The 23,581-nt window shown below is 45.1% G+C and overlaps 1 protein-coding gene across 2 annotated transcripts in view; it reads right to left on the bottom strand.

Annotated features, from left to right (window-relative positions):
• LOC144818511 (prostaglandin reductase 1-like) overlaps window positions 1–23,581 on the bottom strand; it is a 1,303,604-nt gene that overhangs the window by 275,714 nt on the left and 1,004,309 nt on the right. For both annotated transcript variants that reach the window (XM_078675999.1, XM_078675998.1), the window contains one exon: window positions 2,351–2,410. In XM_078675999.1, the coding sequence (XP_078532125.1) occupies window positions 2,351–2,410 (60 nt within the window). The remainder of the gene's footprint in view (window positions 1–2,350; window positions 2,411–23,581) is intronic.

The raw sequence follows: 23,581 nt of genomic DNA, 5'->3' as shown, positions 1-23,581 counted from the left end.
CCCAATCACTTGCACACCTAAGCTTGGGCCTCCATCACAACTTATCGTGAAGAAGCAATTCTAAAAGCACTCACATCCTTGAACCCCTCCAACCAATTCTCAGACCCTCTTCCTGCAAATTATGTAAACGACTTCATAACGGTGCTACTGCCACTTTGGACAACGATTATCAATACCGCCCTACTCCAAGGAATTATTCCTGAAATTCCCACATCAGGAAAAGTATCCCCCATCCTAAAAAACCGATGGCAAGCTCCACCGACTCAAATAACTACCGACCAATTTCCAGCATCCCACTCAGGCTATAGACAACCACATCACCAACTTCCACCTGCCCAATAAATTCCAATCTGGCTTCCGTGCAAGGCATAGTACTGAATCAGCTATGACCCACATAGTAGATAACGCACTAAAAATCCTAGACCAGAACGAAACCTGCCTACTTATTCTGCTTGACTTATCTTCAGCCTTTGACACCATCAAACATGATAATCTACTAGACCTCTTGAAATATAGAATGTTCTTATTAGGGTCAGTACTAAATTGGTTTACCTCTTTCCTCCTAAGTAGATCCCAAAGTTTCAAGGTCAATCAATTCCTGTCCAGGGTCGTCCCAGTCACATTAGAAGTACCCCAGGGCTCCTCCCTCTCACCTACACAGTTCAACCTATTTATGGAGCCGGTCACTGAAATCTTCAACTCATCAAATATCCACTTTCACATGTACGCAGATGACAAGCAACTATATTTAAAGATAAACTCTCCGGATGACATCAAATCTCTCAATCCAACGCTACAAAAAAATCTGTCTTGGTTGACTGAAAACCACCTCAAACTAAACGCCCTCAAAACTGAATTCCTACTAATCGCTCCACCTAACCAACCAGCCATCATACAAGAATGGCTTAAACAACTTACAGCGCTCAACTGCCAACCTCTTATAATCGATTCAGCAAAATCGCTGGGAGTAACTCTGGAGAGTAATCTAACCATGCAAAAAAATATCAGTGCCACAGCAAAAGGAGCAAACTTTCAGATGAACACCTTAAGAAAATTAAAACCCTTCCTCCCAGTAAATGACTTCAAACTGGCAGCCCATGTACTAGGAATCCCTAGACTAGAATATGGTAGTGCAACTCTCTGTGGTTTCCCTAGATCTACAACTGCCCCTCTAAGAGCATCACTCAACTCAGCGGCCAGGCTCATCATAGGTTCCCAAAGAAATTGCCACATTTCTCCCGACTTCAAAGAAATCAACTGGCTACCTTTCGAGGCAAGAATTCAATAAAAAATCGACTGCAGGACACACAAAGACCTACATCACAGCACCTTGAGGTATCCGGACCAGAAACTCGAGCTCTCAGGCGGAGACAGATACTCCTGGAGCGCCAGCAACCTTCTTCTGAAGCCTCAAAGATTTGACAAAAAGAATACATATAACCGCGCCTTCTCTGGAATTGCTCCTAGGATTTGGAATGCACTACCCCCAGAAACCAGACTTCCCTCAACTGCCTCTTTCAAAAAAGAAGTTAAATCTCTTCTCATGACGAAATTCACTTGATCATTGTATCGGACTCTTAGAACAACCAGCTGTAACGTAAGACATTACTTTGAAATACAAGGTTTCTTTTGTTCAACTACCTTACTTGTAAAGCGCTCTGGTACCCGCAAGGGTCATGTTTGCGCTACAACCTTCAAAATAAATAAATGCAAATTTATAATGGGAACAACTCTAAAGCAAAGCCAAACACGTAGATGTTGATGACTTGTTCTTCCTGACAAGAGACAACTTGAGCCCACGCTGATATTATAGAGTCCTCTGAGTGTTGCCCCGTGTTGTATTTATATTTGTGCCCCCATTCTGCACATACCCCTGCGTATCCTGTGCTCCTCTGATGCACACCTCCCTGTGCTCACCAAATGCACAACAACCGGTTCTCCCCCGAACACAGCGTTCATTGGTCTCGCGCGGGGAACATCAGCAATGCTCCTTTGAGGCACATCATTCAATCAGTCCCCGGAGGTGCATCCTCCAGTACTCATCTGAGGTGCATCACTACCTGTGCTCTCCTGGTGCACGTCACGCTGTGCTTCTCACGTGAGCACCAGCCTGTTCCTCCTCTTATGCATTACCTTGCCCCCCTCCTTCCCCCACACGCAATACCTTGTCTCCAAAGAATAGTGTGTGCGTTCTGGCATGTGGGCGTTAGAGTCAGCACATATTTCAGGCTTAATACTGCTTTGTGTATGGATCTGTGTGTAAAAAGCGTGTGCCTCTTTGTGCACGCACTGCACTAAAACGAAAGCTTGTTAGTTTTACTTTGGACGTGCTTAGTACTACTGCATTTACCTTGCAACATGGTTGCCAGTCATGACATCTCCTTCCTTCATTATTCGTCGACTGTATGACCTACAAGGAGAAAAACAATAAAAAGAGTCACTCTCCCGGTCTGTTCACGGGCACAGCCCAGGTGAATTTGTTTTGTGCGCGTTATATACGTTTAGGATTTGCCGTCATGCATTTTTACTAAATATTTATATCGGGCGTTTAATCATTAACATAGCCTTAAATATATTTCTCTCAAGCACTCTTTTATTTCGTAGTATATCAATGCGGGGAGTAGGATGCGCAGTTCTCAGTAAAGGGTGCACTGAAACCCTGGGCTCAGAGTAGCGCTAAATGTCACGCGGAAGAGAACGGTGGGAATTGTAGTCCTATTCGCTGTGGAGGGGGAGGACTGGATTAAAGGAAACCTAGGAATACCATGTGTTTCTTCTAAAGTGGGTGTCCAGACAAGGCAAGGGGGGGGTATTTAAGGTAAGAGTGCTCCGTTAGACACCTGCTCTTCACTCCATGTGCAGGAGGGGTTGGCCTTAGGCCTCAAAGTCCTTGAAAACCCCCCCTTTCTTCTTGGACGTTGTTTGCATTGTCCACGACCAAACACAAGCCAGGGAAGCACCCAATAACGGACACACAAACTGGGACACCCGATGTCTGACTGAAATAACAGCTGCCCTGTGCACAGTGCTTAATTTGAGGCAGTGGATGCAGGTGGGGCCCACCTGCATCCAGTTTTGAGGACTAGCACTTATTTTTCCTCATCAGAATTTGATCCAGAGCACGAGAGAGAACAACATACAAAAAGGAGGAAAGAAGGAGGAAGACAAAGATAGAGTACAGTGAAAAGGGGTGAAAGCAGAAGCACATATGGAAAATAACCGGCACAAGTGAGATTTAAAAGGCAGTAATTGTCGATGGGACAAAGAGGCATGAGGAAGCCTGGCTGCCAGTTCCTGTTCCTGTCAGAGACAGATTAGGTAAAGGACTATAGCAAGTTAACTTAACATATGACACTATAATGTAGGTGTAATGCACAAACGTAACCACTCATTATGATCTGAAAACACAAAATTGGGGCTGTTTAAAGCACACCGTTAAATTCCATTTTAGTCTTAGCTTTAGTTATTGCTTATTCGGGGATCAGTAGACCCTCTGCTGGACAATAAGGAACAATTAATAACATCAATTTAAAGACACACCAATCTGACACTACAAAGACTAAGGTAAGGGTGTTTGTCTATGGACATTCGACTCAACTTCAGCTAGCTCGCGTGTTCATAACAGACATTACTCATGAGCAAGAGACTGTGCACCCAAAAATATTGGTTACACATGCAACAACGCAAGAGCAGCCCCACCCGCCCATTGTCATTCTGTATGCGGCTAATTGCCACATACAGAATGTCAATGGGGCAGTCTGGGGTGTGACAGCATGTGGGGGCCTCCTCCTGCCTCAGTGTACAGGAGGGCAATCTGTAGGGTAAAAGGTAAAACGCCCATGCAATGCTGCAATGTTAGAAAACAGTTTACATAGAAGACACTTGTTCTTAGCGACGCTGGTGATGCAGTGGCGGACTCGGTGTGCTGTGTAGAAATAGTCCTGGTACGGGATACCATGTGTTACCACCTCAGAGTCCATCACAAATCCTTTGCTCTTTTGACTTGATTTATAAAGTGTCTGGGTTTCTACAGCAGGGGCGGACTTGGGCCCAAGGGGTTTATTGATGGGCATAGGAGTTGATCCGTGTCTGCTTGCTGACACCATCGCATGCCCAAGAATTAAGTAGTAGTAAATTTCTTTATTCTGCATTTCATAATAGAAATCCATAAAAGCATTTTTGTGCACATTACAGCATAAAAATAAAAAAAAGAACAATAAAAACTTTTTTCAGTTACAAAGGCCGAATCTTCCTCCATTAAGAACAATTCATTAAGAATAAGGCAATTTTTCTCACAGATTGTTCCTATGTCTAAAAATACATTTAAAAAAGTTAACCATACGGTAGCAAGTAATTTCAGAGTCCAATAGTTGAAGGCGCAGCATAGCAGGGCAACACTGTCTTAGGTCCCACGATTTCAGCAGTGGTACCAGCCAAATTTTACGATGTGCATGATAGTATTTACAAAACAATACTGTATGTATGGTGGTCTGTACAGATATATCATCGCAAGGGCAGTGACCTAACGTTTGTTCCCAGGTATTTCTCGTGGGGAAAGCTACTAACCGATGGAAAAGATTTAATCTAAATCTGGTTAGTAGGAAGCGATCAAAAATGCCGATTTCAAGCGTTAGGTAAGGCTGAATTGTAGGGACAAGATGGACCATAATTGCGTGGTGAACAGAGGGTTTCCCTATTTCACTTGCAAGTCTTAATCCATCTAAGTGGCTCAAGGCCAATTCTTTTAACTCCTTCTTGGATATGTCAATGATCTTTTCCGGTATTTTATAGTAATCCTCTAGGCCTAGATCTGTAAGAAACTTTCTAATATAGGCAAGCCATTTTATGTCACCCGAATGATCTAGTGCCATAGAGTCTACCATAATTCCTCTAGTTAACATGTTTTTTTCAGCGGTCCAAATACGCCTCCATAGTAGGAGAGGTTGGATTTTTGCTAGGTCCTCAATATGGGGAATGCCTAATTCAAGATGAGATGCGTATGTAGAAATACGCTTCGGTGCAACCAGAAGAAATCTTAAAAAGGAGTTTTCTGCCACCTGTAGAGCGCTGACATCGGCATGACCCCAAACCCCAGCCCCATACAGAGCTACTGCTCGGCATTTTGCATTATAGATGTTCAGCATTTCTACAGGCGATCGTTTGCCTAATTTTTGTGACAATGCCATCAATGCAGCTATTGCCCTCTTAAGGGAGTTAAGTGAAACATCTGTAAACTTGCGTTGATCTAGAAATTCCAGCATGAACTGTGAATCGCTAAACAACATTTGCTGCAGTTTCTCGGCACTGATGTGGTTAATAGAGTTGATGTGAAGACGTCCATTGAGGTCAGAGGTAAAGGTTTCCAAGTCTCCTTCGTCCTGAGTGCTGGAGGACGACGAAGAGCTGCTCATGTCTGTGGGGAGGTCCTCACTGTTCAGCAGGTTCAGAGGCGGCAGGCTGTCCAGCAGCAGGTTGGCCTTGGGGTGCTCTTACGGCAGTGGGGAAAGTTACACTGAGCTCATATTAGGGGAAGGGGATGAGCACCAGTTTGAAATCAATGACAAGAGTTAAATTAAGGACATGTCAGAGGCCCTGCATTGGAACTGTGCAGCACTTTGAAGAGGACCATATGCTTGATTGTTGGTGTGAATCATGACTAAGGGCCAGATGTAGGTAGGCATTTACCGGTCGGTAACGGCCGAATTCGGCCGTTACCGACCGGTAAATGCAATTTGAGATGTAGGGCCCTGTATTTTACAGACTCGGTTAATTTACCGATAGGTAAATTTACCGATTATGTAAAATACCGAGTCGGTATTTTTACGGAATAGGGAAAATTGATATGTAGGTGGAACTCTTCTGAGTCCCACAAGCATTAAAAAATCGGTATTTTACCATCAAATACTATTTGATGGTAAAATACCGATTCTGGTGTGCTTGCACATGTGTGCATGCACACCTATGCCATATGACAGGCAGACCTGCCCTTAAGGGCAGGTATGCCTGCCACATGGCACCCGAGCCTCTTTTGGGGGTGCCAGAGGGTGTCAAAGTGACACCCCCTGCACCCTTGTGTCAATCGGTATTTACCGATGCGGTAAATACCGACCGGTAAATGCCCAATCATTCCTATGGGCTTCACTAGTATCGGCTAATACCGATTGTTTCCGAATCGGTAAATGCACATCTGTATTTACCTACATCTCGGTACTTTTATTTTACCACTTCTTAAATACCGAGTCGGTATGATGCGGTATTTAAGAGGTGGTAAAATAAAATTTACCTACATCTGGCCCTTAGAGTGTGAGAGAAGGATGCAGTGTGCCCGTGTTTATTTGGGGCACGGTATTCAGGTTGAATTAGTTTCAATAAAAAAAAAGAAAACAGTTTACATAATGAAGCATGTGAAACAAGTTAAAAAGAACAGGTTATGTTCTTTCACTATCTCATCATTTTAGAACTGAAGTATTTTCAATATTATATTCAACAAAGCCATGGTTACTGCTTTTTTTATTTTAAGCAAATAACAACCATTAACAAAGCCAATAGTCCTGGCTTGTTGTTAGTGTAATGATACTTACTGTATTATATATCTGGATGCAATGACAGAAACAACATAATACCAGTCGCGCGAAAAACTATGCTAAGCACAGATTTTTAGCCTAGGTGATTTAAAACACACGCTTAATTACATTGAACACCCCCTTTGAAGAGACCCCCCCCCGTTTTTTTATGCCGCTTAAAAACCCTGGAAACAACACCATGTCACAGTCACAGTCACCTCACATCCTGGCACTGTGCATCATGCATGACTCATGACTTCTAGTTTTCAGATTGCCTATGTGCAGGGGCATAGTGAACCCACCCCACCCCTTGCTTTAGGAACTACAGCAGGGGTGAAGCTCTTGATGGGCCTCTTCTGTCTGCAACTCTGTAGATAAAGGCTCAGCTCATGAGAAAACATGGGTGAGTAAATAAGTGAAGGAATGTGTGAATGGCTGGATGGATTAGTGAAAGTATGAATGGATGAATGAAAGGGTGAATGAATAGATAATGAAAGAAAGGATGGATGGATGAGTGAGTGAGTGGAAGTGTGGATGAGAGAAAAGGTAAATAGATGGATGTATGGGTGGAAGGGTAGATGGATGGGTAAAAGGGTGGATAGGTGTGTGAAAGAATGGATGGATGGATGAATGAAAGGGTAGCTAATGGGTGGGTGAATGAATACGTGAAAGGGTGGATGTAACGATTGATGAGTGAGTGAAAGGGTATAGATGGACAAAAGGATGGATAGATGAGTGAAGAAGTGAAAGGGTGGTTGGATGAGAGAATGGATGGATGAGTAATAAGGTCAATGGATGGATTCATGAATGGATGAGTAGATGGGTGGGTGGGTGTAAGGATGGGTGGATGGATAAGTGAAAGGGGGATGAAGAGAGAAAGGGAGGATGAATGACTAAAAGGGTGAATGGGTGGAAGAATAAGTGAGTGGATGGATGAATGAGTAAGTGAAAGGATGGCTGGATGGGTGAAAGGGTATATGGCTGGATAGATGATTGAATAGATGGGTGGGTAGAAGAGTGGATGGGTGACTGTAAGGATAGATGGGGTGAAAGGGTGGGTGGATGAATAATGGATGGATGAGTGAAAGGGTGGATGGAGGGATGAATGAGTGAAATGATGGATGGAAGGATACATGGTGGATAGGTTTGCAAATGGTTGAATGTGTTTGGATATAGATGGGCACATAGATGGAAGGACAGAATGAATGGTGAAAGACTGAATGATATATAAAAGAATGATTACACCCTGTAGCACCCATTATCTTAAGTACCATTTCCTATACATTGACTTTCACGTTTATATGAGTCATTGTCTCTACATAATGTGTGTGTGATGTAACGCACTCAGACAACCTGCCCTACATACTCAGAATGAGTAACACTATAAAAGAAACTAAATACACATGAGAGACGGTCTATGTGAAGATGAGGGGCACCATTGGAGGGTGGTAGCAAGGCCGGACTGGCCAACCGGGCAGCAGGTGTTTCCCTGGGAGGCTGGAAAGGGGGGTGAGCGGTTTTGTTACTTGGGGCTGGCACTGCCAAGTTCCTTGTATATCCAGTAGTTTTCAATCAACAATAAAAGCGGCCTCATTTATATTCAGGTGTGGTTCACCATCGTCTGGTCACTAATGTGCCTGCTGGAGCGAGATGCCTGTTCAAATCGTCTAAGGTAGCAAGCAGCGGCCATACTGAAAAACCGTGAAGTCCATGATTGTCTCAACCTAATATAAACTTATTTTGACTTGTACTTAAGTGGTTGTCTATTTACTTACTTATATACTATTGCGCAACCTCCTCTGATGCATCTGTAAAACGTACCTTTTATCCCGAAGTTTTGTCCTGAATTTTGACCTTTTGTCCTGAATTTTTGTCCAGAATTTTGACCCTTTGTCCTGAATTTTTACACTCGCCGTCCTGAATTTGCACCCATGACAGTTGGTCACCCTACCTGAATGTCGTAACTTTGCAATTTTGAGGACCAATATCGTCTACTACTGCCTGCTGGACTGTTAAAAATCTGGAGGCAGGTGTGTTAGAAGCGGCTGTCTCTAGTTGGCAGGGGTATACACTTCTGACAAATAGGGACACACCTTTTCTAGTCAGGGCAAGGGGATCACACACTTAGATAACCCCTGCTCACCCCCTTGGTAGCTTGGCAAAGCAGACAGGCTTATCTCAGAGGCAGTGCGTTAAGCATTTATGACTTGTTTAGGAAGTAGGGGACCCCTATATAAAGATACACTGGCTATACATAGGGAAGAAAATCTGTTTTGAAAAGGTCTATAGCTAGTGAAAAATCCTAAATCGATAGATGCATCTATATCATAAGCCCGCTACATACAAACTTGTCAACAACTACATAGATGTATTCTATTCCAATTTTATTTTTCACATATATATATAAATTTTTTGTATGTTTTTGTAACTTAATTTTTAGAAAAATAGATATACATTTCATGGATACATTCCAAAACATTTCATAACATATGGATATTTCTATGAATTTACACAAACAAGTCTAAAAAAGTGCATAACACACACATAAGTGAGCATACGCCAAGTAATGATGGAGGCAACGTGGTAGGTAACACACAGGCAAAGCGGTGGGTGACACACTACGCGCGTTTCGGATTGGGAGCCTTCATCAGGTGGCCCGTCTTTGGCACTACAATTTAAAAACATGGTGACAATCAAACAGACAAGAAAGAGGGCATAGCTGTAGTGGGCATATATATATCTATTGATTCCATTTCTTAACAATTCTAACAATTATACATTCTTTATATACAATAAAAAACATAATGATACATCATATACATGTCCAAAGAATGTAATAATACCTAGGTCATATTGGATAAACGTACTTTACTTATTCGTTGCCGCATCATTCACAGAATGAAGAATATATAGGTTCAAAGATTTTCAACTTTATCAAGACATCTTTCTGTTACTATTTCCTATCTGAAAAATTACTACAGAGAGGAAAAAGGAGGAAGAGGGTGGAGAAATACCAAAGGTTTCATATATGTATCTATAGACAACATTATATTACATTTATTCAAAAAGATACAAGCACCAGCCATAATGCACCTCTTTAGATCTAATCAAGATACTTATTCTGATAGTATTCAATGACCAGTATATGTAAATAAACAATACACGTAAATTGCAACAACCTGAATGATACAGTCCTATATGGTTGAGTGCACATGGACACCACCTAATTTCCTATTCAATGCATCGGATCTTTAGAGACAGTAAAAATTTGAGGACTCCATAGTACTTACATGAGTGAATAGATTAAGATTTGAAGAAGTGCTGAATTAAAAACATGTAGATCGTCAGAGCCTTCAATTCCTGTTTTTAATAAGAGGGGAGTAAACTTATCAGAAATGAACTCCACTAGATAAGGACCCAATTTGACCATATGGTATCTAATTGATATGTCAGCATGGTAAGCAAAGATAAATAATAATCATAGCTAGAAACTAGTAAATAGATATTGATAGAACATGATGATACTAGCGAGCGCCATATATATCAGGATGAACTCTTAAGCTCTAGAGAGTGAGAGTGAATATTATCATGTCATGTATATACTTACCAGAAATGGATGATAGTCACAGCATGATACATAAATTGTGAAGGTGATGAAAGTCCTAATGAGGAGAAAACAATAATGCCATGTATTTTTCCGTCATACGATAATTTAAGGGCATCTAGATATCTCACGATTATTAATACTCTACATAACTAGATTCTCCTGTACCTTCAATTGTAGGCGAGGATGGATACAATTCACTTCTATAATGATGAGGAATACTTGATATATGAGAATGTTCATAAAGGTGGTATATGATGCAATCCGCCGATCTATAATATAACAGACATACATCATAGTATTGTACTGCTATTATCTATACCAAGAATGGAAATATATTTATTCTAGAATAAAGTAATTACCTTATGATGGGGTCGCTTTATCATGACCGAGGGCCAAAGATTTGTTCATATGTACTTCAACGAAAAATCTGAAAATATTTAAACCGATGGTATTAGCGGCATAGACGCAAAATTAAGCTACCTTGTATAAAGACAGGTACCAAAGAGAAAGATACAAGACGAACTCCCCAATGACGGCTGAGACCTTCCATCTGACTCAGTTTAGTCAGAGATGAAACATGAATTATTCCCGGTCTGTCCTAAGGTATCACTAATACATATCCAATTTTATGTTTATATCGTGTATAATAACAGCCTAACTCACCATCTTTAATGCATGTTATACCCCGTACAGCTAGCAAAAGTATCTATATGGCCACGAAAGTCACTAGATGAGAGACTCTAATGAGCTGACAGCATCGTTAACTGAGATCCCCGAATTACCTCAGGTGAAAAAGATGTAAAACTGGATAATGCCCTCTTGTCATCTGGTGCTCCGCATACCCGGCATAATATGTCGGTGAAAGTAAACAGGAAGATGGATCCCGTCATACTTTTAAACGGGGCATACTGATTACGTGGACTTCCTGACGGATTAGGTCGTCACGATAGAAAACGGACTCACGTTGAGACGGCCTTCATCCCGTGAAGAAACGTTGTCGCGATTGAAAACGGACTCACGCTGAAAGGGCCTTTATCCCGTGGTAGGGCTACGTAATGAAAAATCGACTAGGGCCAGAACAGTATACTCGTGGATATAAAGAGCGGACTTGAAGGTTGGAGATGTAAATACTAGCGTCCATTAAAAAGGATAAGAATATAGCATTCAGGTATTAAAGCCCAGATATTTATGTGCACATAAAAATTAAAGATAAAACTATTCACTAACCATAAGTGTCACTTTGTATTAATTTTCACTGATTGTGAAGGGGGTTTGAAAAGATAAGAGAAATAATTCATATGGATACGAATATTAATATCTAATGTCCCTTATATAGGTGACAGATGTTTAACATAGCAGATACTGTTTTTCGATACAGGCTACGAACGAAGTAAGGAAACATAGAGAATTTTGCGTTTCTACAGATCTAATGCCCATGCCAGATGACCAATTGGCCTGTCAAGGTATCTGCAATGCAGACCCTTATTATCAGTCCAATGATAACATTCACAGCAAAGAAGGTGATATACATGTGCTCTCATCATAATGTATATAGCATACCCTAATGTATATGATGGTCATAACGTGTCTAGAAAGGCTTGTATCTGTTCATTCAATGATCATATAATGTTCATTCACATAGATATGCATAAAAAATAGCATACGTTTAGTGAGCATACATCATATACGTTTTCTATAGGTATATTCTCCTATCTCCTTAACAGTATTATTACTTGAAGACTAGCATTTTCTCAGATTCAATTATTAAATAATGGCCTGATCCCAAGGTATGACTGAGTTTAGTGCTTTTTTTACAGTATCTAATGTGAAAATATAGTGTACTTCGCGCTTTTTTCTTATGGCGTCACAGCAGATCCCTGCTGTGGGTATAATTTTTTCAAGAATAAACCACCGTATATCTTCAGGTTTGTGGTTGTATTCAAGAAAATGGCATACCATGGGGGCAGTTAACTTTTGAGTGCGAATGGTCGATCTATGTTCGGTAAGTCGAACATTAATAGTTCGGGCAGTTTCGCCTACATATGCTTTCTGACACGGGCATAGTAATAGGTACACAATGTTTTTAGATTTACAATTGGTAAGTCCCTTACTGTTCACGATTACTTTGTTATAACTGATTGATGTACTTTCTATAGCTAAAGAACAGGATATGCATGTGCCACTTTTGAAGTTACCTTGGACTGGTGATAGATCCATGATATTTCGCTGTGATAGTTGTTTCGGTGGGGGCATGCGTGATCTTACTATCAGGTCTTTAATGTTCTTGTTCTTACGATATGCGAACATAGGTTTTTCCAAAGTTTCATTGTGGGCCTTATTTGTGTTGAGTAAGTGCTAGTTCGAGCAAATTATTTGGCGAATTCGTTCATTCAAAATTGAGTGTCTCGTGACAAAATCCAGATTGGCATTTCTCTTGTTGGAATAGCCCTCTAGGAGGTGTTGGCGATCATAAAAACGGGCACGTTTGTATGCATCGCGTACCACCCGATGAGGATATCCTCGATTCAAGAATTTCCTTTTCATTTCAAGGGCTCTTTGGTCGTAATCTAGTAGTTTAGTACAATTGCGACGAAGTCGCAAAAATTGACCAAATGGTATTCCATTTTTTAGTTTAAGAGGGTAAAAACTAGAGTGATGTAAAATGGTATTACGAGCTGTCGGTTTTGTATATAGATCTACATATATTAACCCATGTTCATGTTTTATCATGATGTCCAAAAATTCTATTTCTTGGGTACTGCAATGTGACATAAACTGAAGGTTATTGTTACATAGGTTCAGCCACTCGATATATTCAGACAAAGTGTCTTCATTGTCATCCCATATGAAGATAATGTCGTCAATATATCTAGACCAATTTAAAGTGGTCTCAACAAAGGGGGCTTCTTCCTTAAATACAAACTGATGTTCAAAATGGGCGACATAAATGTTCGCTATAGTGGGCGCGCAAGACGCGCCCATGCTGACACCTTTTTCTTGTTTGTATAGGGTTCCATGGAATTCAAAGATGTTTTCCTTGAGGATGATATTTAGACAATCAAGGATAAATTTAGGATTACAGTCAACTTGGTATGTCTCTATAAACCATGTTACTGCTACAAGGGCTCCTTCACATGGAATGTTAGAATACAGGCTTTCAACATCCAATGTTACCAACAATTGTCGTTTGTGGTTGTATGACATTCCTTCTAACGAGTTGATTACCTGGCATGTGTCTTTTATATATCAAGGTATATTATGAATGTAGGGGCGTAAAATAGCATCAAGATACTTCGATATTGGGTCAGTGACTGATCCTATGGTACTCACAATTGGCCTTAGCGGGGGATCTAGAGCATTTTTGTGGACTTTGGGAGTCCCATATAGACACGACATTTTGGGCTTCTCTACGTTTAGATAGTCATACTCTTTCTGACAAATAATGTCATTGTTGAAAGCTTGAGTAGTAAGGCGAAGGATTTTTGCCTTGATCATAGCAGTTGTGTTCTTTGTTATCTTGGTATAAAACTTCGTGTCCAGTAACATGTCCTCAACTTTGGCAGTGTACTTCTCAGTGTCCATAATAGCTATCCCACCCCCCTTATCATAGCTTTTGATTGATATAGATGTTGAATTCTTAAAGCTAGTTAAAGCCTCATATTCTTCTGTGGAGATGTTATAGGGGGTTCTTGGGATGTATTCAGTTGCCTTGAGGATTTTATTGTACACAACTTTTTCAAAGATTCCAACTTCTGATGCAACTTCATCTATGGTAGGCATAAATGTTGATTTGGGAGCCAAACCTGATTTATTAATGTCTTGATTAGTAGAATTGTTCCCTGCAAAGAAGAACCTAAGACGGATCTTGCGGAGAAATGACATAAGGTCAGAGAACAGTTCAAATTTGTTTAGACCAGAATGTGGCACGAAAGATAAGCCTTTGGATAGTAAAGCCAAACTAGGTTGGTTAAGGCTGGTTTTACTCAAGTTGAAGATAGGTATGCAATCTATTGTCTCCAATACCAGGCGTTCCTTGTTTCTAAGAACTGATTGGGATTGATTAGTTGAGGGACCTGCTAAGGATGTGGATATTGGGCTTGAGGCTGATATTGTATAGGGGGCTGGTATTGCATTGGCGGTTGATACTGATGGTTCTGGTATCGTGGCCTCCAATTTCCTCTGTGTGGATTGCGCCTCCCTAAAAAATGCCTTCCTCCTTGATTATATAGAGGAGTTCTGGATCCTTGTGGGTCAAAGAATGTCGATCCTTCATCACTGTCAGACCCTGACGTATTGGAGAAAGTAGTCGTTTTTTTATTATAATAGGGTCTGGTGGATTGTTGATTGCCAAAATTCTCGAAATTGCTATCTTCAGATGTGGTGTAGAAACCATCTGCAAGATACGGATATATTCGTTCTTTGCTGAAGTATCTTATATCTTTCTGCAATTTTTCTGTCTTGCTTTTAATTAAGTAATCATTATAGGAACTGAGTTCCACTTCAATATCATCCAGTGCTTTTTTTTGCATCAGAAATAGCTGGAGAGGACTTGATTTTGCTTTCCAACTCTGAGATCTCCTTTAATAGCTGTTGTTAGACTTGGGCCTTAGGGCAGGTTCACCCCTAATCTTTTTGCTTTTATTTGTGACCCTGTGTAGTGATTTTTGGGTCTCTGCGCACTTTTTCCCTGTGTCCCAGAGTAAAGTGCGTGCGTGTAGTATGGCTGGCCTGCCCTCCCATAGGAATGCATGGGGAATGTGTGTGTCCATGTTAGTTCCTGATGCGTGGGGAGTGCAGGCTCGAGTTTAGTATGTGTGAACTTGTGAGAATGAATGCTGCGCGATGGTATGTGCGGCTTGTATGTGTCTAGAAGGGAAGTGCTACTTCTGGACATTGATGTATGTGTGCAGTGAGGATACTGGAGCGTGATTGGCTGGAGCTGGCTGGCATGCCAGGCTCCAGGAAGTCTGGATGGGTCTGCCCGGTGGTGAGTGTGAGATCAGCATGAGTGATGTGTGGGAGGAGTGCACCTGGGTCCTTGATGGGCTGGGGTTTTCCCCACACAATGCTGGCTCCGCCCCCCTGTGGTTTGTCTAACGACCCAAGCCTCCCCAGTGAATGAAAGGGGTGCTTGGGCCATCAAGGGTACTCCCAAGCCAGCTGCAACTGGTTTCCCCCCACCCTGCACCCTGAAACAAAGGATTTCACAGTATAAGAAGGGGCTTTGTCCCCTTACAGTTTGTTCTACTTTTGGATCCTTGCCAGAGGGGGCTGTTGCTGCTGCTGGGGCCAGGAGGACCGCCACTTGGACTGTCTCCCTGCCTGGACACCCAGTGTGCTGGCTCTGGCCCTGCCTTGCCCCCCTGCCTGCCTCCAGTCCCTGCTGGAGCTTTGCTTTCATGCCCCTAGCGCTTGGGAGCGCTTAAATTGCCTGCTAGCGCTGTGAAGCGCTTTATTTGACTTTCACGGCTGCCCACGCCGCATTTTTGCCGTGTGCTTTGCCCCCCTAAGCGCTGGGTGCGCCTTATTTTGATGATAGCGCTTTGGAGCGCTTTGCCAGGCATAGCGAGTGCCTACCTCGCTTCATATTTTAATTTGAGGCCGGTGCCCACCCATCATTGCCCCGTTTCTATTTAATTTGAGCGGCTGCCCACGCCGCATTTGCCCGTGGAATCACCGCCGCAGCCCGGAGGAAGCAGCACCCGCCTTCAGCCCGGGCCGCGCTGGGATTGGCCCAGCCGGCCGAGCCTCCCGCCGCGTCCTCGGGGGAGGAGGAGATCGCCGGAAGGCAGGAAGCAGCCTGCGTGCATCGGCCAAGGCTCCCCAAGCGAAGGAGAGCCCCGGACCTCCGCCGGAGCCCCGAGGAGAGAGAGCGCCCGCCCAGCGTCTCTGAAGCAGCCGGTGAGTGTGGGTGGGCCTCGTTGGTGCTCCTGGGCGGACCCCATTGTTTCCTTGAGCCCCGAGAGGCTCCAGGCGTCCCGGGGGTGATAGTGCGGCCCCGGTTGGCAGCGGGCCGCTCCGACGTCCATGCTGAGTCCACGAAGGACTCCCAGCGCCCTACATTTGTGATTAGGAGCCCCGAGGCTCCTGGGGGCCATTTCCTGTGCTTTAGAGCCCCGAGAGGCTCAGTGTCCCATTTTGGTTTTGCGAGCTCAGAGAAGCTCGAGGGGGGCATTTGTTCTTTGAGCCGGAGAGGCTCCAGGCCCCTATCGTTTCCGTGACGAGCCCGAGAGGCTCAGGGGGTGCCAGTTGTGTGAGCCCTGAGAGAGGCTCATCGCCCCCATTTGTTCTAGAGCCCCAGAGAGGCTCCTGGGTGCCAATCATTGTTCTTGAGCCACGAGGCTCCAACGTTGCCCAGCTGTATTTACAACTGTCCAGCACTTAGTGGACAGTTGCTACGTTTAGGCTTTTGTGTGCTGTGCTGCCTGCGCAGCTCCCCTGACATTGAGACTCAGGGCAATCAGCCCCTTGCGAGGCCAGTTGGCCTGAGGGACAATCCTAGTGTTGTGCTATATGCACCCTGCGCATTGTAATTTACTGATTTATGTGACTTCTGCGCAAATGTTCTACCTGCACCTCTGAATGTGTTTTAATGTTTCATGTGCAATTGTCTATGTTATTACCTTTGCTAAAAGTGACCTGCTTAGGTGATTCTTTATGTTTTTATTCCCCTTTGCTAAAAGTGACCTGCTTAGAGGATTGTTTGATATTACCTTTGCTAAAAGTGACCTGCTTAGGTAATTCTTTGTTTTATTCCCCTTTGCTAAAAGTGACCTGCTTAGAGGAATGTTTGTTGTTACCTTTGCTAAAAGTGACCTGCTTAGGTAATTGTTTATGTTTTATCCCCTTAGCTAAAAGTGACCTGCTTAGAGGATTGTTTATGTTATTACCTTTGCTAAAAGTGACCTGCTTAGGTAATTGTTTATGCTTTTATTTCCCTTTGCTAAAAGTGACCTGCTTAGAGGAATGTTGATGTTTTATTGCCTTTGCTAAATGTGACTTGCTTAGGTGATTATTTTAGGTTTCCTTCCCGTTGCTAAATGTGACTTGCTTAGGTGATGGTTTTCCTTCCATAGGTCCTGATGATAAGGTCCTAGTTCCCTGCGTGATTTCCCTACAGTGTTTAGGGTGGCGTAGGAGGTATTTACCCTTTACCAGTAGTTACTGGTTGTATGCTACATTTACTATATCTGTGTTACAGTCATTATATGTTTATGTGCTAAGTGTTATACCTACAAGTGCTATTTCTAAAAAGTGCATACCCCTGACAGTGGTCCAGGTGGCCCTGTCCTGTACATAATCCCTTGTAAATCTTGCCCGTGCCTGTTGGCACATTGTAAAGTGTGTGTGTTATCTAATGTGTTTTTATTATTATAATACAAAGGCTATTTTTGATATAACCTTGTGTGAAGTTTCCTTTGTGGTGGGCCTAGGGTGTTGTCGCTGGGGTGCGCGCGCAAACGCTTTACACATCGCCTCCGAGATTAGCCTTGCTGCTCGCGCCACGTTACCTAGAGGGTGAGCGGGGGTTATCTTGGTGTGTGACTCCCTTGCCCTGACCTTAGAAATGGTGATCCCTGACTGACTTTGGCGTGAGCCTTGGCCGGCCGGGGGTCCCGTTTCTAACATTGGTGGCAAGCGGTGCGGATTGGACTTGCGTTTGCGTTGTACCACAGTGGCGACAGACCACACTACAAAACTCTGCAATTTTAGATAACCACATTTTGGGGATTATTGTTTTTTAGGGAAGCTCAGTATTGCTTCTCCTGAAAGGTGTCATTTTGTAATTTCTGTCCAGTACATTTGTTCCCCGCCCTGCTTCCAGAGTTTGGTACCTGTGTCTTTATGGTCAGGTTGAGAAGTCAGGGGTGGTAGAAACTGCCTTACCAGTCCGAGGGGAGGGTGTGTGTGAATGAGTGGTGTGTTACACTGGACAGAGGAGTGCAAGTTCTCTGAGATAGGAATCTTGCTGAATTGTGTAATTGTATACTCCTGTGTAAGCTCAGACCCCCAGGTTCCCTGGGTCAAACTCTTCTTGAGAACGTCCGCCAAAATGGAGCCTGTTTTTGATCTCTGTTGTCTTTTTAGGTACAGTAGGTCAGAGCTGGTCAGATTCTGTGAAGAGGGAGGCATGGAGGTGAGTGAGTCGGATACTCAGTCCCAGCTTAGGGACAGCCTGATCCAATGGCAAAAGGGTCAGTGGGATCTTGAGCACAGTGAGAGAGATAGGGCCCGGGCCGCACGCCATGAGGGTGGTGAGTCTGTGGAGAGCCCTGAAGAATGTGAGTTGTATGATGATGACAGTGGATGGATATCAGCAGATAGTGAGGACCCCATAGATAGGGAGTCCCTTGCTGGGTCCAGTGTCAGTACCAGCGCCCCATCCCTTGTCCTGTCCCCAGAGGAGTGGTTGGATAGGAGGGAAGAGCGGGAGCATCAGCTAGCGATGGAACAGCTCAGGTTGGAGCACGCCAAGCTAGAGGCTGAAAGGGCCTTGTTCAGGTAGAAGGTAACCCTAGAGGGTAGGTTATCCCCTGAGTGCAATTTTGATTTTCTGGATTCCCCAGGGAGGGTTGAGTCCAGTGGTGGCAGCTATTTAAGTGTTAGTGTAGACAGTCCCACTTCCAGTTTCCCGAGTGTGGTGCCTGTTTCCCTAGAAGAGGAGTTAAGGTTGAGATTCAGGAACCTTAGGAAACTGTCTCACCAGTCTTGGGAAGAGTTTGTGGATGAATGTCAAGGTGCACTGTCTGATTGGCTAGAGGTTCACATGGGAACTGAGTTTGCCAAGCTATTTGATCTGGTTCTAAGAGAGCAGGTGCTCAATAGTTGTTTGCCAGGGTTGCGCCAACACCTGTTGGAATATGGGTTGACTGATCCAGACACCCTCGCAGAGGAAGCAGAGCGCTGGGACAGTGCGAGGGGTTCTTTAGAGTCACTAGTGGGTGATTCCAATAATAGTGGGTCAGGTGTCCTCCAGCCCAGCGTGGTGGAGGAGGGTGAGAGTAGCCCAGCTAGGTCCCAGGTTAGTGAGGAGGGTGTAGGGGCTGACTGCCTGTCTCAGTGGAGCAGGAGTGAGTGTGTGACCGAGAGTCCCCAGACGCCCGAAGCCCTGTCACAGAGCCTGGATGGTTTCTTTAGGGAACACCAGGATGGGAACCTAAGCTTGCCTGTTAGTTCATTTGAGGGAGATCTCCTAGTGGGTAGAGGACCTGGAGCATCTGTAAGCGGAGCTTCTATGGTTCAGAGTCTGGCAGTACCGCTCCAGTGGGGAGGGTACATGAGTCCAGCGAGAAGAGTGATTGGGGGATAGTATGTGAGTCCCCAGAAGTCCTGGAGTGCCAGGCATTGGTTCCACCAAAGGTTCTAGACCAGAGGTTGGAAGGCCAGGTTCAGAATCCGCCTGACCTGAAGGGTGGGACTACTGTAATCAGTGTCCTGACCAGTTCTTTTTCCAGAGGTACCGCCCCGGTTGGGAGGGAGCAGGACTCTGGAAGGGGGTGCAGAGGGTGGGAGAGCCCACCTCTGACCCCGGTGCAACCTGCGGCGTTAAACCCCAGGTTGGGAGAATGTTGTTTAGAGGGGACTCCTCGCAGGAGGAGGAGGAACCCTAGAAGAAGAGGTAGGGGGAGGAGAGCCTTCCCTGAGACTCCTGGTCCACCTGAGGTTGGAGACCCTAGGCTGGAGAACCAGTGGCAGTCTAGCCCTGTCTTGCAGACAGGAAGGGTGGAGAATGGCTATTATGTGCCAGGGGTTACTACCCCCCACTTTGTGAGTAGGCAGGATCCAGTGGTACCTGGATGGCCTAGGGCCTGGTCCTGGCCGAGGGCAGCTGGAGAGTATCAGTGGGGTACCCCAGTTAGTCCCTACAGTAGTTTTAGAAGGAACCCTAGGGGTTCACCATGGCGTAAAACAGGAGGGTGTCCCTGCAGTTGTGGGCCCGCGTCCATGTTTTATCGCCCCAAGCAGGGAAGTCCATCACGGTGGTGATTGGTCTGCCCTGCGTTTTGGCTGGAAGGGGGTTGTGTTGGACTTGGGCCTTAGGGCAGGTTCACCCCTAATCTTTTTGATTTTATTTGTGACCCTGTGTAGTGATTTTTGGGTCTCTGCGCACTTTTTCCCTTTGTCCCAGAGTAAAGTGCGTGCGTGTAGTATGGCTGGCCTGCCCTCCCATAGGAATGCATGGGGAATGTGTGTGTCCATGTTAGTTCCTGATGCGTGGGGAGTGCAGGCTCGAGTTTAGTATGTGTGTACTCGTGAGAATGAATGCTGCGCGATGGTATGTGCGGCTTGTATGTGTCTAGAAGGGAAGTGCTACTTCTGGACATTGATGTATGTGTGCAGTGAGGATACTGGAGCGTGATTGGCTGGAGCTGGCTGGCATGCCAGGCTCCAGGAAGTCTGGATGGGTCTGCCCGGTGGTGAGTGTGAGATCAGCATGAGTGATGTGTGGGAGGAGTGCACCTGGGTCCTTGATTGGCTGGGGTTTTCCCCACACAATGCTGGCTCCGCCCCCCTGTGGTTTGTCTAACGACCCAAGCCTCCCCAGTGAATGAAAGGGGTGGTTGGGCCATCAAGGGTACTCCCAAGCCAGCTGCAACTGGTTTCCCCCCACCCTGCACCCTGAAACAAAGGATTTCACAGTATAAGAAGGGGCTGTGTCCCCTTACAGTTTGTTGTACTTTTGGATCCTTGCCAGAGGGGGCTGTTGCTGCTGCTGGGGCCAGGAGGACCGCCACTTGGACTGTCTCCCTGCCTGGAGACCCAGTGTGCTGGCTCTGGCCCTGCCTTGCCCCCCTGCCTGCCTCCAGTCCCTGCTGGAGCTTTGCTTTCATGCCCCTAGCGCTTGGGAGCGCTTAAATTGCCTGCTAGCGCTGTGGAGCGCTTTATTTGACTTTCACGGCTGCCCACGCCGCATTTTTGCCGTGTGCTTTGCCCCCCTAAGCGCTGGGTGCGCCTTATTTTGATGATAGCGCTTTGGAGCGCTTTGCCAGGCATAGCGAGTGCCTACCTCGCTTTATATTTTAATTTGAGGCCGGTGCCCACCCGGCATTGCCCCGTTTCTATTTAATTTGAGCGGCTGCCCAAGCCGCATTTGCCTGTGGAATCACCGCCGCAGCCCGGAGGAAGCAGCACCCGCCTCCAGCCCGGGCCGCGCTGGGATTGGCCCAGCCGGCCGAGCCTCCCGCCGCGTCCTTGGGGGAGGAGGAGATCGCCGGAAGACAGGAAGCAGCCTGCGTGCATCGGCCGAGGCTCCCCAAGCGAAGGAGAGCCCCGGACCTCCGCCAGAGCCCCGAAGAGAGAGAGCGCCCGCCCAGCGTCTCTGAAGCAGCCGGTGAGTGTGGGTGGGCCTCGTTGGTGCTCCTGGGCGGACCCCATTGTTTCCTTGAGCCCCGAGAGGCTCCAGGCGTCCCGGGGGTGATAGAGCGGCCCCGGTTGGCAGCGGGCCGCTCCGACGTCCATGCTGAGTCCACGAAGGACTCCCAGCGCCCTACATTTGTGATTAGGAGCCCCGAGGCTCCTGGGGGCCATTTCCTGTGCTTTAGAGCCCCGAGAGGCTCAGTGTCCCATTTTGGTTTTGCGAGCTCAGAGAAGCTCGAGGGGGGCATTTGTTCTTTGAGCCGGAGAGGCTCCAGGCCCCTATTGTTTCCGTGACGAGCCCGAGAGGCTCAGGGGGTGCCAGTTGTGTGAGCCCTGAGAGAGGCTCATCGCCCCCATTTGTTCTAGAGCCCCAGAGAGGCTCCTGGGTGCCAATCATTGTTCTTGAGCCACGAGGCTCCAACGTTGCCCAGCTGTATTTACAACTGTCCAGCACTTAGTGGACAGTTGCTACGTTTAGGCTTTTGTGTGCTGTGCTGCCTGCGCAGCTCCCCTGACATTGAGACTCAGGGCAATCAGCCCCTAGCGAGGCCAGTTGGCCTGAGGGACAATCCTAGTGTTGTGCTATATGCACCCTGCGCATTGTAATTTACTGATTTATGTGACTTCTGCGCAAATGTTCTACCTGCACCTCTGAATGTGTTTTAATGTTTCATGTGCAATTGTCTATGTTATTACCTTTGCTAAAAGTGACCTGCTTAGGTGATTCTTTATGTTTTTATTCCCCTTTGCTAAAAGTGACCTGCTTAGAGGAATGTTTGTTGTTACCTTTGCTAAAAGTGACCTGCTTAGGTAATTGTTTATGTTTTATCCCCTTTGCTAAAAGTGACCTGCTTAGAGGATTGTTTATGTTATTACCTTTGCTAAAAGTGACCTGCTTAGGTAATTGTTTATGCTTTTATTTCCCTTTGCTAAAAGTGACCTGCTTAGAGGAATGTTGATGTTTTATTGCCTTTGCTAAATGTGACTTGCTTAGGTGATTATTTTAGGTTTCCTTCCCTTTGCTAAATGTGACTTGCTTAGGTGATGGTTTTCCTTCCATAGGTCCTGATGATAAGGTCCTAGTTCCCTGCGTGATTTCCCTACAGTGTTTAGGGTGGCGTAGGAGGTATTTACCCTTTACCAGTAGTTACTGGTTGTATGCTACATTTACTATTTCTGTGTTACAGTCATTATATGTTTATGTGCTAAGTGTTATACCTACAAGTGCTATTTCTAAAAAGTGCATACCCCTGACAGTGGTCCAGGTGGCCCTGTCCTGTACATAATCCCTTGTAAATCTTGCCCATGCCTGTTGGCACATTGTAAAGTGTGTGTGTTATCTAATGTGTTTTTATTATTATAATACAAAGGCTATTTTTGATATAACCTTGTATGGAGTTTCCTTTGTGGTGGGCCTAGAGTGTTGTCGCTGGGGTGCGCGCGCAAACGCTTTACACATCGCCTCCGAGATTAGCCTTGCTGCTCGCGCCACGTTACCTAGAGGGTGAGCAGGGGTTATCTTGGTGTGGGACTCCCTTGCCCTGACCTTAGAAATGGCGATCCCTGACTGACTTGGCGTGAGCCGTGGCCGGCCGGGGGTCCCGTTTCTAACAGCTGTAATATGAGATCTTTGGCCGTTTCTACTATTAACATCATCAGATCTCGCGAGCAGCGATTAGCTATTTGTGACCATTTTTCTAAGAATTCCTTGATGTGGGCGAACAGACCCGGGATGTATTTTATCTGTAGGCCTTGGGGAATTATACCTGCTCGTAAATATTGCAGCATGTATTCTCCATGTAACTCGATCCGTTTAGTTTTCTTTTTGAGTGCTAGAAGATCATTTAACTCATTATTTGTTCCTATATTGCTGGTGGTTCTATTCTCAAAAGACGTTCATGTACCCACCATAGACATAAAGTCTGCATCGCTGAAACAAAAGGTAGATACCTTAGGACAGACCGGGAATAATTCATGTTTCATCTCTGACTAAACTGAGTCAGATGGAAGGTCTCAGCCGTCATTGGGGAGTTCGTCTTGTATCTTTCTCTGA

Source organism: Lissotriton helveticus, chromosome 2_1 (assembly GCF_964261635.1).
Source record: "Lissotriton helveticus chromosome 2_1, aLisHel1.1, whole genome shotgun sequence".
In the NCBI taxonomy this organism is placed as follows: Eukaryota; Metazoa; Chordata; class Amphibia; order Caudata; family Salamandridae; genus Lissotriton; species Lissotriton helveticus.
Note: the sequence above shows the minus strand (reverse complement) of the source record. Positions and strands in the feature narration are given on the sequence as shown.